This window comes from Durio zibethinus, chromosome 2 (assembly GCF_047325235.1).
Source record: "Durio zibethinus cultivar Kanyao isolate XHJ-2024 chromosome 2, ASM4732523v1, whole genome shotgun sequence".
Lineage (NCBI taxonomy): Eukaryota > Viridiplantae > Streptophyta > Magnoliopsida > Malvales > Malvaceae > Durio > Durio zibethinus.
In genome coordinates, this window is record NC_143163.1 from 30563540 (window position 1) to 30581071 (window position 17532).

Here is a 17532-nt window from a genome sequence, read left to right on the forward strand (position 1 = left end):
TAATAAAAATTTTTTGGGCCTAATGATTAAAAGCCCAAAAATTTTAATTTGATTTTGATTTTGATCTTAATTTTAATTTTGATTTTTAATTTTTAATTTTGATTTTGGTTTTAAATTTTGATTTTAGTTTTGGTCAAAGTAAAAAAAAAAAATCATTAGAAAAATGGACAAAATCGTGCGAATTTATTTTTGGAAAGTTTTGGATTTGATTAGGCCGTCCTGAATTTGGGTTTTAAATTCAACCTTAGACCTTAAATTTATTGATTAACTAAGTGTGGAAATCTTGGCCCCAATTCATGCAAAAATCATAGAAAATTGAATCTTAGGAAATTTATCACAGATTTGGTAGAAATTGAATTTTTTCAAATTAAAAGAGTTTGAATCCCTTTATAAAAAACCCCATCTTGTGAATTAAAGAAAATAAGCAATACAAAAGCAGAAGCAATAAGCAATAAAGCAACTTAAGCATTGAAATTTTTGGGTTTTGGGGTTCTTGTTTAGCTTTCTAGTGTTTTTCAGAATTATTTTAGGTATTATGGGATCTTTAATTTGTCTGCAATTTTAAGATTTTGATCTATTATTGAGAATTCTATTTGTGGAATTTTCATTTGAATTTAGACTTGGGTTTGGGCTTTATTTTTGGTTTCTGAAAATTCGATTTAAATTCTTAAGAGTTTGATTTCTAAAGCTTTGTTGTTTTTGGGAATTTGTGTTTTGATTTTTTTATTTTAGTTGGAATTTTGAATTCATTAAAATTTTTAACTTCTAGGAATATTTTTTTGGGAATTTTTGGTTGAAATATGGGTTTTTTTAGTTTAATTTTGAATTTTCAATGGGAAGTTAAATTTTTTGGCATAGATTACAATGGTCAAAGGTTGTTAATGTTGGCCGTTTACTGAATTCTGGGTTTTTGTTAGGTTCGGTTTGATTTTTTTAGCACCTTTTAAATTTTTTGATGCCAGATTTTGAAATTGGTGACCAGCTGTTTGAAGTTCATGATGGATTTTAGAGAGAAGTTAAAGTAAAAACCAAACTAGAGAGAGAAGGAGAATTAAGGTCTAAAAAAAAAAAAAAGTGCTCTTTTTCTTTTTATTTTTTGATTTTATTTGATTTTTAGCTTTTAGTTTTGGTTTTATTTTATTTTATTTTTCCATTCTGTATTTTTTATTATTATGTTATTTATTAATTATATGATTGAATTTTAAAGGATGAGAAAAAGAAAAAAATCTTTGATTTAATTTTTTTGCATGATAATTTATATTATTGCATAATTTTAATTTAATTGCATGATTTGCATAATTATTTATTATTTACATGATTAATTATTAATTACATGATTAATTATTATTTGCATGATTATTTATTAATTGCATGATATTTTATATTATTACATGATGTTGATATTTGCGTAATTACATGATATTTTGCATGAAAGTTTTTCATGATATTTTATATTATTACATGATATTGCATGATAATTTTAGTATGAATTTAATTTAGCATGATATCCTTGCATGATTTTTGGTATGATTTATATATTGGCATGTTTCAATTATTGCATGATTGCATGATTTGTCATGATATTTTTCATAAAATTTTTATATGACAATACTGTGTAAATAAATAAAAGAGATTGGAATTGATTTATTTGTATGATAAAAATCATCTTTGATAAGGTTGAGATAAGATAACACATAACTAACTTAGTACCAATTTTACATGTAAAAAGTGCTAAAACCTTTCCTACATATAACCAACTCCAAAATCTTAGTTTTGTTGATATATGCCAAAACTTATTTTTTTTTTAGGAATCTTAATTTATACTTAGGATAAACTTTTAAAAGATAAATTCACATACGTGATCATACTTAAGTAAAAAAAATATTGATAGCGATTCCATAGTTTTATGTTTAACGGCTAGGTTTTCTCAACTTAAACATTATGACATTGACATTTATTATTTTAAAAATTTTTAATTATTATCATTGTTATTATTTAAATAACATTTACAAATGTAATTTGTATGCAGTAGTACTATATAAGGATTGTGTTAAAATTTCATTGATAAAACTTTAATTTAATTAAATATAGGGATAAAAACAAAGCAATGGATAAATAATGAATTGAAAATTGTTTAGTAAAACTAAAAACCAATGGCAGCTTTGCTTAAAGCTCCATATTAATGGATAAAAATAGTATTAGACAAGGATTACGTTAAAATTGTATAGATAAAATTTAAATTTAATTTTAATTTTATAGTAAAAACAAAGTGATATCAATAATGAATCAACCATTGTTTGGTAAAAGAATATATACAATCTGGCTTGAAATTCTATAACGATGGATTAAGACAAAGGAAAGGATAAATAATGAATTGAGAAATTGTAAATATATTAATTGAATATCCAATATTTAGCTGTTTAGTAAAAAAAAAAAAAAAAAGGAAAAACCATATGCGGCTTGCCTTGAAAATAATGATTGGTATATATATGGTTAAATCTCTAAATTATTATTTTAAATTAATTTTTATAGAATATGTTTTAATAATAAAATTTATTTTATTAAAACAAAAAGAGTTTTAATCATATTAAATTGTTGTTTTTTAAATAATTTTTTTAATTGGTTAACTTTCATTAAACGAGTGTAAGATTAGAGTTTATAGGTAACATAGTTATATATCATTTCAACTTAAAAAAAGATTAAAGATTTATTAGTGAATCCAAAATTTATTTTAGTTAGTTCATAAGGTTATTTTTATTTCTTAAAAGATAATATTTAATAGGTTAAAAATTCAAATCTTAATATCTGTAATTTTTTTTAATTTTTAAATTATAATCTCCTCTTAAAAAAAATTAGAACAGTTTTCATTTTTTTAAGTAAAGGTTTCCTTTTTAATCAGTTTAGGCCCGGGAATGAGATATATATTCTATTAATTCTTTTACGTGGCAAGTATTATATTTCTTTTTAATCAATTTGAGCTTGGGAATGAGATATATACTCTATTTCTTGTGTTTGGCAAGTAAGAGTTTTTTCTTTTTTGGACTAATTTATACAACAAATATGATAAATTTCTCAAATAAATCAATGAATATTAGATGACATGTTTTGGCTTGTGCTTTATAATAATTATTTATGAGTTTCGAAATTAGGTGTTTTTTAATTTAAAATATACTAGTACAATCACTCGAATCAGTTTGTATGTACTTTAATCATCAATATTTTTATATTAATATACTCGAAACTATTAATAAATTTTTCATATTTTAATTTATTTTAATGAAAATTTTCACTTTATAATTAAAATTTTTTAATATAAAATATTTTAGTTTCACGAAATAAAATTTTATAATATTTAATGATGTGAAATTCTATTGTTAAAACCGCTTATAATTAAATGTTTGTTTATTTGTTTATACTTTACAAGAATACATATCCACGTGCAATGAATATGATCCAACACTACTAATCTATAATATATATAAAAACACCAACGTGAAAAATCTTTTGAACTTATCAAAATCGACATCTATATTTAAAAAATATCACTTATCATTTTAAATTATTTTAAATTTAATATTTCTAAAAATATTAATATTTTAATTTAATTGGAGTTAGCTTTAATTAGCTAAGTTCTATTCCAATTCATATATTAATATTAATGAGAGTTTGAAACAAAGCAGTAGTTTAATAGTTTTAACTATTTAATTTTTTTGACAATTTTGTTGTGATTATTATCAAAAGTGATGCAGTCAGTTTTATTATAAACTTAATAAGTTTATGTTCTTTTTTTTTTTCTTTTTAGTGTTTACTTTTTGTAGACGGTCTTTTTTAATAGTTCAATTCTTAAATTTAAATTTTTGTGTTTATATGATGATAATGATTCTTATTTCCAACTTGTAAAAAACATTTTATAAAGATAATAATATTTTTCTTTGCATATTATATATTTCTGAAGTAAATAAATGAAAGTAATATTAGTTAAATTATGGAGGTTGAGAATACAAGACACTTGGATTTTCCATGAGTATTGTTCTTTTTTCACATCATATTTATGTCATTATACATAACACAAGTATAAGTGAGCTGAGTAAATGGTGAAATTCTTTAACACTCTTCATTATCAAGGAGGTTGGTGGCTTTTTTTTTTTTTTAATAAAAAAATATTTTATGATGGTGAAAACACCAGAGGTTGAAATTCTTTAGCAACATTCATTAATTTGCAACGTTCATTATCAGACAAATATTGACCTATCTGATAAGTGATAACAGCTTCACAACTGGAACCGAGCAACATTCATTAGTAAAATGGTGAAATTATTTGGCAACATTCATTAATTTGCAAACACCAGATGGTTCACTGATATAATATTGACCTATCTGATAACAGCTTCATAAGTGGAATCGAGCAAATTGGCGTAGGAACACAGCAGAGAGTCAATTATCAACTACAATGGGGGAATTGAAGGCAATGAAAAGTTTGGATTTGAGCTATAATTAGTTGGGTTTCGGCTTGGTAGAGGCCATGGCAAATCTGAGCCTTGCAAAATACCAGTCGAGTTTTTGAACCTCAAAAACCTGAAGGACTAGGATTTATCGGACAATCTTTTGGTGGGAGAATTTACCGCTGGAGAACCTCTCAGCAACTTTCCTCAAAGTTCTTTCACTGGAAACAAAGGTTTATGTGGGAAGCCCCCTTCTCCCTGCAAGTTTTGAATTAGTTTTTCCATCTCAACTGAAAATTCAGCAATCATAGAAGACATGTAATTGCTTAGTGTTTTCAAACATTTATGCCTAGGCCAGCTTCTGATCTGCAAACACTGATGCTACAGTCAGCAAGATTTAAGTTTTTTTTTTTTTATAATCAAAACTGTCACGATTTGAATCCTGATTACGGTCATTGAAACTAGGATTTCAACACTTTACCAATAGATTATACGACTGCTGATAAGATCTAAGTATTTCATAGAAGATAAAAATGAAAACGTGAAATCCCTTCAAATGACAGTAACACTCAGAACAATCTTTCATTACAACAATATTTTAACAGATTGTTAAGAGCAAATGAACGAGAAACATCAACATTCTGGCGTCACGTTTAACAAAAGCAACAATTTCTTAAGCCTTCTTGCCGAGGTAAATACAGAGTTTTCAGACTGAGTGTCATGATCAGGTCCTGGTGTGTCTCAATCCTATCATGACTGGCCGTGAGTAGCGAACGAAGTCTTTATGTTGGGACAGTGGTCTTGGAGATGTGTGTGGGCATTTTAAGCACAAGAATATGTTGCTAATATTGTGTATAGGTGGTGTGAGCCCTAAACCCCAAGATGTGCAGGCAAGTGCGAGCCAGTGGGCAAACACCCTTGAGTCAATTAGTTAGTCGGGTATTGTCGGCCGAAGCTGTGTGCAGGCCCCCTCGAGTGGGTTGGTGGAGCAACGAGTGGAATGCTGGAATTATGGTGACCAAGAGGAAAGTCAATAGGCCCTGAGTTGGGTGAAAAAATGGCAGTGAAAAGGCGGGGGAGGAAAGTGTCCCCATTTCAGATATTTTTACGATTTTTTATAGTAAGGTTGGAAAAACTCTTACGCTCTTTATAGGGGGACGACTGGTGTCAGCTCGCCACCACTTCCTTGGCTAGTGGGCAAGTGGGGGCCTTGCTAGTTTGAAGTGAGCTACTCCTAGACACGTGGTGTCTATGTGAGTAGGCATTGTTGAGTCACAAGTGTAGCACGATGTCTTTTCGGGTCATGATAAACTTAGGGCCGACGGGTCTCACATCACACCTTTGCGTTGAACCATAGGGTTAGGCATTAGCATTTGCTATGCCCCTTCATTGAGCCGGAAAGATCATGAAATGGTGTTTGTGTAGGAAGGACATCATCAAGCCTGAGGGATGAGTGGGCTAGTAGGCAAGCACGCTGCTAAACCTTTGTGGCCAATCGGTAGAGGGGTTCTGTAGTTGGGGTAGCACACCCGAGTCTCACAAGCAAGACAAGTATGATGTTGAGTGTCCATCATATGTGCGGGCAGCCAAAAATGAAGCCAAAGGCTGAGACCCTAAGAAATGAGTTTTGTGGTACGAGATGAGCCTAAAGGCTTCGAGCTGGCTACTAACCAGCATCAGTATTGTGCTTACAAGATCATGGCACAAAAGCTTGCGTAGATGCTAGTGGCCATGGTGTTGGGCTCTCACCATGCCAGAAAGCAATAATATTATGAGAAAAAAGGCTACAAGCCCCTATAAGAATTGGAAGGTCAGTGCTCAAGACCTTGATGCCTTTAGGTAGAGATGGATGCTCGAGGCCACCCTAAGAATCGTGGGCTAATGAGTTGATTAGAGTTAGGTTCCTCCCCATTAAAGTGTGACCCTACAGGGTCAAAGCCAAGAAAAGCTCATGAGTATGCGACTTGAAGAATTAACATTGAGCTGTCTATGGGAAAATAGACTCGCGAAAGGCTAACCTCGACTATGAGTAGTTTTGGTGCCATACAGAGGCATGGTTTCAGTCTAAGTAAGGCACAGCCCATGACATTTGGTATTAGAGCCATGTTTCGCTCAATTATAGGACTAAAACAACCCCTAGTATGGGCATGGTAGCGATAAACCGAAATGTTGCTAAGCTTAAAGAGAGTTATTGAGGTGCAATTATGATAATATGGCTATGTGGGCTCGAGAAAGAGCCATCGATGCATGCTATGGGAAAAATTAGCCTAGGTGGAAGGCCTTTGAATAAGTTTTTGAATGCTAAGCAAAAGGGCACGAGAGTCTAGCCTCATCTTGCGAAAGGTGTTAGCATATGCGAGCATACGATGCCCTTTGAAATAAAAAAACCATGTTGAGACCAAAGAGTGAAACAGGCATACACCTTAAAATGGTGTTTGAGCAAGGCCATGTGGGCCAAGATGCGTGTAGTCATGAGAGACATAAGTTGAGCTGATTGAGATTAATTACTAATGCTTACACTTCTTGTGTGGTGTAAGTACCCTAGTGAGGGTATGAGCTGAGTATTTGGCTTCCAAGTGTGAAACCACTCTGTAGAGGCAAAAAAGTTTATGTTGGCCGAAAGAAAATGCTTTATAAAATGTAGTGGTCAACGAATCATGATAGTTTACAGTTTAATGAAATAAGCAAGCAAAAATTGACCAATTGATAAGGCCTTGAGATGTGTAGGTCAGAAGACCGATTGAGTTAAGCAAAGCCGATGATTGGCTTTTGAGTTGCATCCGATCAGTAGACTAAATAAGTTTGAGCAAGATAAAATTGAGCCAATTGGGATTTGAATAAATGTTGGCCAATAGGATAGCCTTGATTCTGAATAAGTCAGTGGACCTCAAGTACCGAATAGGTTGGTGAACCTTGAGATTGAGCTAGTCAGGAGACCTTGTGTTTAAAGTGGATCAATGGATCTTTGAGCATCAAGTGGGCTTAAAGTTGCCCTTTAAGATATGCCCGAGGCAAGGCAAATGAGTTATGGAACCATTATGGAGATGTGGTTGAGTGCAGAATCGAGTTGAGTTCGAGTAAAAGTGGGAAAGACTTGTGATTTCCCTGTGGAATTGAGCCAAGGTAATGAAGCCTGAGTTTGTTGAGCATTGTGTTTAAGTCTAAGATAAAGACTAAGTAGCACGTATTAAAGTGCTACCACGATGGCAATTGGCCAAAGGGCCATATCTAGTGAGGTGACCTTAGAAAGGCCAAAAGGACCCAAGTTATAAGATGATCGAAGTGCTTAAATGCCATAATGCTAGGGTCTATTGTGGGTGGTGCCGCATGATATGGTTGACCTAAGCACCACGTCTAGAGGGGCGTATCGAAGAGTCAGTGCCATAAGTGTACAGTTGGTGTGATAGGTCACGTCCAGCAGGGCACACCAATGTGTGGCAAAGTAGGTGATCATTCATTCGACTGAAGGTCGTGATCAATAAGGGTGCCTCAAGGTCGCAACATGATGTGATCATGGGTGAAACAGTGCAGTGGCATTTATCAAGCAAAATAGTTTAACTCTAGTAGTCATATGTAGAGATAGCACAGAGGTGCATTGGAGCTGGGATGAGACCCATCTACATTGACAATGAACGAGTATTATGGGTGATGCCTCATGTGACGGGATATCGACCCAATTCTTGAGGGCACAAGTGAGAGACATATGAGAAAATGTCAACTATGTGCAATAAGACAGTTAGGTGTGGTCTTGGCATTGATGAGGGCATCGACATAGTAAATGGGGGAGAATGCCATGGTTAAGCCTTAGTGTGCCTCATGACTGGCCTTGAGTTGAGTAGCGAACGAGGCCTTGTTGTCGGAATAGTGGTCTTGGAGTTATGTGCAAGCATTTTAAGCACAAAAATATGTTGCCGATATTATGAGTGGGTAATGTGAGCCTTAGGCCCTAAGATGTATGGACAAGAGCAAGCTAGTGGGTGAGCACCCTAGAGTCGGTTAGCCAGTCAGGTGTTGTCAGTCGAAGTCATGTACGAACACCCTTGAATGAGTTGGTGGAGCAATGAGTGGAATGTTGGAATTATGGTGACCAAGAGTAAGGTTATTGGGCCCTGAGTTGGGTGAAAAATAGCCCTAAAATGACCAAGAAAAAAAGTGTCCTCATTTTAGACATTCTTACGGTTCCTAGTAGGAAAGCTAGAAAAGCTCTTACACTTTTTCTCGAGGACAACTAATGTTAGCTCTCCATCACCCTTTTAGCTAGTGGGCAAGCAGGGGCCTTGCTAGTTTGAAATAAGCTACTCCTAGGCACATGTGGTGTCTAGGTAAGTAGGCATCATCGGGTCTAGGGTTGGCAACCTAACCCGAAATCGAAGGGTTTCGATCCGATCTGACTTCATAAGGTCGAATTTTTTTTTTTTGAAAATCAGGTTTCAAGTCGAATCGAATCAGGTCAAGTTCGGGTAAGAATGGGTTAATGAGTTGATGGGAGTTGAATTCCTTCCCATCGAGGTGCGACCCTACCGGGTTAGAGCCAAGAAAGGCTCATGAGTACGTGGCTTAAAAGATCAACATTGAGCTGTTGATGAAAAAATAGACTCGCAAAAAACTAACCTCAATTATGAGTAGTCTCGGTACCGCACGAATGCGTGATTTTGGTCTAAAGAAAGCGCAGCCCGTGACACTGAGCCTGTGAGCCAAACTTAACAGGATAGGAGAACCTGTAAAGCCGAACTTTACAAATTGACTGTAACAGAGAAGTAGCAGAATCTCAAAGGGCGTATCTTTGGTCTCTTTTCTTTTCTTATCTGTTTTCTTATCTATTTCTTTTTTGTTCAAATAAATTCATATGACCATATCTTTCTGTTAATACAAGTTATTTGTGCATATCTCATCAAAAGGCGTGAAATTTGACCAAAACCCTCTTGGATTGCATTTGTTACCATAAACATTGAGCACCGCAGCAGTAACCGTAGGCTTTAAATGTCATCTGAGTCGGGAAATAAGCGGACTTGTCTCTGGCTAAGGGCTATTGAGTTGAGATATTCTAGTACCAACAAAGAAAGCACGGAAATTTCTCAGAAATTAGCCTTTTATTAAATCGTAGCTATAAGCATTACAACATTTCAGCACTTCAATCAGTGGACTCTTGACACGAGCCTAGTTGGTGGTAATTCATGTAGTTAATGCCGCTTAAGCATAAACAACATAAGATCTGTTCCGGCAATTCTTCAGGTTTATTCCCCTGTTTTAAAGGCAAACATCAGATGTGAGTAAATGACATTAGAAAAACAGTCCAGCATCCCAAAAATCCAACAATCTTGCTTGGGAAGAGGGGGAGGGGCATCTTGAAGTTGGGAGGAGATATTGGAACTTGCCTGAATGGTGAGGCCAACATCTAAGATGCATAGCTTTAGCCTATCCAGGAATGCATCAAAACCTTTCCTAGAGATGTAACTGAATCTGTGCATATCTATATCAATCTCAAAATAATTCTTTCCCTGCAAATATGGATTTGTGTAACAAGTGAGCCTAAGAAAGAAATCATATTGAGATAACGTATCTTTACCATTCCAATGCTACCCAAACTTGCTCCCAATAGAGCATGTCATTCAATATCAGTAAGTAAAAATTCATTTTATAATGCAATATTTTATAACTGCTTAATCAGTAGATGGTTGGAGTGTATAATTCTAATTGTATAATTAAGCTAACTAAAATTATTAAATACATTCATATCTTAGAGATATGTTTTATATCTCTACCATGCCCCAACCTTTAAAGACAAAAATTCATATACTCTAATAAATTATTAAATAAATTCATATATTCTAATAAATTATTAAATATTTTATGGTTGGAGTGGTCTTACCATGCCTCAACCTTTAAAGATAAGTTCTCTACTATCTATATACACATACTTTAATAATTTTTGGTTAGCTTAATTATATAATTAGAATCATACACTCTAACAACTTAACCCTTCCACGCCCCATGCCTCAACCTTTAAAGATAAGTTCTCTACTATATATATACACATACTTTAATAATTTTTGGTTAGCTTAATTATATAATTAGAATCATACACTCTAACAACTTAACCCTTCCGCGCCCCACCTTTACTTATCTATTTGCTTTCTTTTGTGGGGATGGGACTGGATTGTTCAAGGATGGTTGGGAGCTATTGATGGTCCCGCCCAGCCATTGGACCAGTAAGGAAAAAAGAACTAGTTTTAAACAAAGGAGCAAGTAGAGACGTGGTTAAATCTTTTAAGAAGCCACGTAGAACACAACAGGCTCACTCTATGTCAATGGGGTTTCCAAACAGTCCATCACATATCACACATTATCAACCCGGAAATACAAATAAAACTGCTCATTGCAGGTATTTATGACCTTCAGCTGTAATATATGAGATGGCTTAGATGGAGATGCCACTGCTATTTTTCAACAGTAGCCACAAAATCACACATAGAAAATTGTATTTAGAAATGAAAATATTAGTTGAACCCCAACTTCATGTAACATATATTTGGAATAATGAAACATAAATACATACCAAGTAGAACTCATGCTGTGGACGTGAAAGAAAAGGCTTTTCATTATACGCCTGCATAAGCTTCCTCTCTGCTGCACCCATATGAAGATCTTCCACATTTGCTACTCGGCCTAATATTTTCAACCTTTCTCGAAATGGGACAATTGTATCTATAGGGAATCCTTTAACCTTTTCAACTTCATCGTCAATTAACCTCTGTTTTAAAATGAAATACAGATCCAATATAGTAAACTTGGTTGTAGATCAAATAATAAAGTAGGGAATGGATACATGAAGATATTACCTAAACATAAAGGGGCAGAGACAATCTAACAAATGCTTCAAATATATAAGCAGCATTGGCAAAATGAAAATGGTAAAAGCTAAAACCTTATGGCAAGTTAATTAAGGTTGTAATCAAAACATTATGAGTGGAGACTATTATTGCATCTCTAATTGGTTTATGGATTAGTGTTGTAGCGGCATAATCACCTAAGAAAATGTCCTTTGACTATTAGAAAGGATGATATTGACATTTAAATTTAGCAAGTATCCATCATACCCTGATGTTTTCTTGAAAGTAAGGCGGAAGCTCCTTCAAGTAACTATCAGAAAGCTTAAAGTACAGTGCAAAACTCATCCCTTCCCCATTAGTTTCACTCTGAAAAAGTGCTGCAGGATACAAGGGAATCTGCATAGCCACCAAATATTAGCATTAAACTCTACGGAAAAAAAATGAATAGTCTTGAGATTTTTTTTTTCATGTGGCATGGAGAGTCCACCTCATGATAAAACAAGATTTATAATGTTAAATCAGATGAGCAACAAAGTAAAATCTATAGAAATGCAAAAATAATAATGATAAATTGCACATGACAAATTTTGCACTATTTTAGAACAAAATGAAAGGGGAAAAAAGAAAAGTTGAGGAAGGCTCAAGAATCGAGACAATTTTGCCATGTAATGGAAGTAATTAGTTGCACTAAGAAGCGAATAAAGAGCACGTTGGAGGCATAAAAAGGTCGAGAAAAACCAGTACATTGTACTTCCATCCCATGGAAAATAGAACAAAAAATAGCAAACACACATCCATTCAGAAAGAGCAACTGTAAAGGAGAGATACCTGAACATTTACAACAAGGATAGATGGTAGTTTCCCAGAATGGCTAATAACGGGGAGTTCAACAAATCTAGCTACGTGATCTATTTTTCGTGGAGATAAGAATACATCAACACCAAAAGGATAATATGCAGCATGGTTAGGTGCAAAATCCTTCTTCTTATCCCTGCCAATTAAACAAATAGTTATCAATTTAAGTGAGAAACAGTCATGGCAATAAGAGATCCACCCATTTGAGGTCCAAATCAAAAACTTCTAAATGACACATACGTGCTTTTGCTTCATAATAATCAATAATTTTGAGTAAAGAAGAAAATTCACACACAAGTTAAAGCAATCAATCAAGGACAGAGTTTTACAGCCATACCTAAAATAATTTTCTCCTCGAACCTTGAAAGTACCAGGCTCAATATGAGACCAACAATCAAACATTTTCTTTTCTATAGGGCAATAAGGTACTTGAGAGCCAGCTTTTGGTCGGTGAAGAAGCATCTTCGAAGAAACTGAGTTAAATAAGAAAAAGAATAAATTAAAAAATTCTAACAGAAGAACTCCCATTCTTATGCTACATTGCTGCTTTCTAAAAGGCTCCAGATGCTAACAAGCATCAATTAGTAAACAGCCAAAACAGAAGCAACTGGTTTTGCTTCAGTATCCTCATATTCCAGTTTTAGATGATTGCATGAGAAAACTATTCTAGTATCTTTGCTCAAGTCTGAGAAGATAAATCTAATCAGAGCTCCCACATCATCAAAACTCATCCCAGCTTCGCTGAAATCCATTTCAAATGGTTTCATCAGTCTCGTAATAAGACATTTCAATAAGTTTATGATGATGATGATGACTACAGATTGGAAAGTTCAATGGATAACATAGACACTCACATAGGGTGGCATTGGTATGCTCTTCTCTCCATTTAAATGAAAGTTTTAAGGCAGTCTTTTTCCTTGCACATGGTGGGCTAGAGCTGAGTGATCTTCTCTTTTCAACTGATGGAACAGTAGATGCAAGACAAGGTAAACAATTGCTTGGAAGAATGCCACAGTTATCCAACAATCCATCCTCCCTTCCAAAACCTTCATCTACAGATGAGGCAATATCATCAAGGAATACAGGTTGCTTTGCTTGATTTGAAGGCCCATCAGATCTTGATTGGGAATTAACATCTTCTGAATACAAGACCTGACTAATTGAATTTCTGATGGCCTCACTACCAGAGTTGCATGCAGAATTACCAGTTGATAAATCCCCTGGTTTCTGCATCTGATCAACTAAAGCAGAATGTTCTCCACAATTAGCATCTCTTTGAGATGAAATACTGGATACAGATACACCTTCAAGACCATTTAAAGACAACACATCTGCACATATGGATGCATAGGTAACCAATTGTAACCATTTCAGATAATCCTCGAGTACAAAGAAAGTTAGTTTAAATGAGAGCTTTATGAGTAATATCACTAAGTATCATACCCTCCTGAACGCTTTCAAACTCCTCATCACAGTCAGAGTCAAATACTGCAACTGGATCAAACCACAACTCCTCGATTCCTGCCACAGTTGCATCATAAAAACATCAGCTATTCTGCTTGAACTAAAATGAAACTGTTCTAGTTGAAATGCTGTAGTAATGCCCATATTTACACTGCTTAAAACATCAGCTATTCTGCTGAAACTAATACAAAAACTGTTCTAGCTGAAATGCTGTAACTATCCCCATGCATAAGCATAACTTTGATAACATGACAAAGCGTACAAGTAAAATCATAAAACAGGGATAATTATTGTCCCAATATATTAAAACAAGGTCATTACCCTGCCATGATCCTATCAAATTAGGGTCCAGGGAAAGATTTTCTAGAGCACGCTTTTGGCTCCCAAGTCCCAACTTAGCAAATGCCAGATTTTAAATAGTATTAACATAGAAATGAGAACCACGAGAAAAAAAGGTAAATAGATTGGAAGGAAGTTATATATCCAAATGGAAAAACTTATTAATATTAACAAATTAAAGATGAAAAGAAAATCTACTGGAAGGAAAAAGATATATCATAGAAAGTAAACAATGAAGAACCACAGTAGTATATCTATTAACCAAAGGAAACATTCTTTCAAATTTTAACTAGTTTAACAAGTAATTCACAGACGCCAAGATGCAATTTTAATACATATAGATTAATTCACACTATTGTTCCTAGTTCTTATCAATAAGAAAATCAACCAAATATGCATAACTATCCATTATGCTTGAACAAGCAGAATTCCAAATTAAAAAATTGATGACCTAATATAATGGTAAAGCAGGCACCAGAACTGTAGATTCTATAAGCATAACAGTCTTCCAAAGTCTAAAAAAGAGAAGTCTGGTAACATTAAACAAAAAAAGAGAGAGATAGAGTGGATGTGATAGATTTTTTACATACCAAATCATTGTGTATGATGCAGCATATCATGAGAGCAACGATGGAATGATATAGAATTAAAGTAATGAAGAAGGGAATGTGAAGGGGCCAAAAAAAAAAGGGGAAAAAGGCCGCCAATGTTTACTATTTTTTTCTGTAATCCAGGGTCAACAATTCCCATCTTGAACTCCTTGCAGCTTCTACCTCTTCAAATTAAATATAGCATATGTATTAAGCCTCTTACACTAACATTTAAATCTTACCACACAAACTATAATCCATTCCATGCTGTTAACTCAACAGGACAATAAAAGTATAAATTCTGACGCTATTATCTTGATAAGCCTATAATTTACTCAAAGGTCTATAATTTACCCCTCATTCAAGGGACATCAAAAAATTATCAAATCTCCAACTCAAAGCTTATATGAAATTGAAATAATAATCTTAGCAACAACCATTGTCGTCCTGAAACCACCAATGAGAGCAGTGCAGCAGCTGTAGCTCCAACTCAATCAAACTCCACCCAGCTTAATTGAATATGCTACAGATTTAATCCTCAATCTACTAAAGCTTAATACAGTGGCAAATTAAGATCTTTAAGGGATCAAAGAAGAATTAAAAGTGAAAGCTCCCAATTCTGCTTTTTTATTGATATCTTTTTACACTTTATATTGTACTGGCAAATAGGAAGTCAATTCTACCCGAATTTAGCTTTCAATTTTGGCTAGGGTCAAAATTCTACCTTATCGATCTACATTCCCTCCGATCATCAATAAACACAAAGACCAACAATCTGTATCAAATTCCCAGTGTTGGGATATGCTCAGACTAAAAGCTTTGGGGAAAAATCAGATGCCAAATGATCGTCAAAAGAGTAGGTCTCCACCATCACATTTAACAACAAAAAATTCACCTTGGTAAAAAGAAATAGCTACTATCACAGAAGTGTTTAACCTATACTACAGGCATGCATTTCCAGGTAACACGAAAACCAGACTCGGACTCTTAACCACCCAAAACCTTCCATGCAACTACCAAAACCATCCAGCCTCCATAACCCATCAAGGAAATCAACCAGAAAATGAAAATCCATAAGCACATTGCCAAACAGAAGGCTAAATAAAATTAAAAACAAAAAAAAAAGACAAAAACCAACTTTGGATAACAGAGAGAGAAGAGGAAGAGAAGACCTTGAAAAGTTGGGTTGGTGAAGGAAGAGTGATGATCAGGTGGAGCAGACGACTTATCAACCTTATCAGAGGATGCCTGGGATAGCCGAGAAGACACTCTTTTCTTGAAGCTTTTCCTTCCCTTATGGTCCTTCTTCTTTGAAGACCTGAACTTTGGGCCAACACAGCCTTCAGGTCTTGACACACAAGACCCCATCTCTCTCCTTCTGTTGCTTAGCAGATCAAATTCACCTCTCTATTATATCACCATCTTCAAAAAGGGCAAAAACAACAGAAAGAAAGAAAGAGAGAGCGGAGTTTTTTTTAGAGAGAAAAGAAAGTTGAACAAACAGGAGAAGCAACATCAATCTCATTAACAACGGCAAGCAAAAACTAGCATTTTTTTTTTCTTTTCTTTTGGTGGGAGAGTTTCACAGTAATAAAAATAATAAATAAAGGAAATTTTTTATTTTGTTTTTGTCAAAAAAAAAAGCTTAACATTTTATATAGAGAGAAACGCCTGCGTCTGCCGAAGGCATCTCCTTATTATTATTTCAATGATCTGCTGCTATAATTTTGCTGAAGGACCCACCACAGAAGTTAAAACGTATGCCACGTGGCAGATTCTGGTTAGGCGATCGTGTGCGAAGTCTGGCACAGGTAGGAGAGTTTCGTGACCTTTGCCACTTTTTGGGATGTTGCTTGATCAATGTTCATCGTCCCATTGTGTCTATAACTCACGCTTGCTTTTTTTTTTTGTGGGCCTGTTTTTGTTCAAATTTGTTCACATTTTCTCTCTCAGTTGTATGTATTTGGATTTTTGCTGTATGTCCAGTACAAACTCCCAAAACATGAAAAACATATGTCTGGTCATCTATTCTGAGGTAAATTTTTCTCTTTCGGGTATGTCAATTACAATGAGCATTAGGATGAGGTTGGCCAAAAGTATTTGACTACATATTTATTCGCTATGTCATTGGCCTTTGGCCAAAATAGGTGATGTTAATCTTTGACAGGTTGGTGCTAGTACAACTTTGAATTGACTATTGAGAATTAATAATTCAAATAAATAGTGACAGCTAATTTGATTGCATAGATATCTTTCTTTCTTGGATTGCATTTGCAGGTTAGCCATTGGGCGGCAATACGTGAAAGTTACAGTAACTAGTAGCAATAAATTTCACCTACATAACACGTCAGTGAACTCACGCGTTTTTGTCGTGCATCAATATATATTCAGTTTGAGAGACTCAATTTAAGGTTGCAAAAAGTCAAATTACTTGTAAATTTTTTTGGGTTTCATTTAAAAAAAGAAAAATTAAGTTTAACTTGTCCAGAGCGAGTTTAAATTACTCGGGTAATAAGTTAGGTTGAATTCGGATAATTTAATATTCGTTTTAAAAAATTTATGAGTTTAATTAAATAATTATATTTTAATATATTTAATACATATATAAATATATAAATGTAAAAATAAATTATACAAAAAAATTCAGATATCATTTTTTAAAAATAATTATATGAATTAATTAGATTAAATTTAGAATTCTTACTTATCATTTATATATATATATATATTAGCATTATACTCAGGTGTTGCTACATTTCCAATTTTTTTTATTTATAATTAATAATGTTAATGATAAATTTAATAAATCAATGAATATAGTTTCATTTATAATTTTTTAAAATAAAAGTAATAATTAGTGAAAATTTATCAACTAATTTATGAATAATGTATGCATTTCATTCTTATAACTTTTATAACACATCAAATCTAAATCTACTTTTTCAAATTCAAGTTTACAAATATAGTTTTAAATATTACAGTAGATAATTAAAAAAAAATTTTAAGAATACC

At 33.6% G+C, this 17532-nt stretch overlaps 1 protein-coding gene across 3 annotated transcripts; it reads right to left on the bottom strand.

Moving 5' to 3' along the window:
* Nucleotides 1-4538: 4538 nt before the first annotated feature.
* On the bottom strand, nucleotides 4539-16214 carry LOC111317813 (uncharacterized). 3 transcript variants are annotated; one of them, XM_022920262.2, is made up of 9 exons: nucleotides 15693-16214; nucleotides 13571-13648; nucleotides 12982-13458; nucleotides 12465-12600; nucleotides 12101-12263; nucleotides 11540-11668; nucleotides 10999-11193; nucleotides 9818-9940; nucleotides 9514-9684 (listed from the first exon to the last, which is right to left on the bottom strand). In XM_022920262.2, the coding sequence occupies exons 1-9, from the start codon at nucleotides 15886-15888 to the stop codon at nucleotides 9574-9576; spliced, it is 1608 nt and encodes a 535-aa protein (XP_022775997.2). In that variant the 5' UTR covers nucleotides 15889-16214; the 3' UTR covers nucleotides 9514-9573. The 3 variants fall into 3 exon arrangements, with proteins under 3 accessions (XP_089607324.1, XP_022775997.2, XP_022775998.2); XM_089751198.1 differs by lacking the exons at nucleotides 9514-9684; nucleotides 9818-9940 and adding an exon at nucleotides 4539-4700 and having other exon boundaries at nucleotides 15693-16055; XM_022920263.2 differs by lacking the exon at nucleotides 11540-11668 and having other exon boundaries at nucleotides 15693-16029.
* Nucleotides 16215-17532: the final 1318 nt, after the last annotated feature.

Bases quoted from the DNA above. Each gene is read 5' to 3' on its own strand.
- LOC111317813 (XM_022920262.2), bottom strand. From the start codon at position 15,888: ATGGGGTCTTGTGTGTCAAGACCTGAAGGCTGTGTTGGCCCAAAGTTC. The intron at 11,669-12,100 runs GTATCTCTCCTT...GTGGCTATGCAG, and splicing joins TCCTTGTTGTAAATGTTCAG to ATTCCCTTGTATCCTGCAGC. The intron at 9,941-10,998 runs GTATGTATTTAT...CCATATTTGCAG, and splicing joins CACAGCATGAGTTCTACTTG to GGAAAGAATTATTTTGAGAT.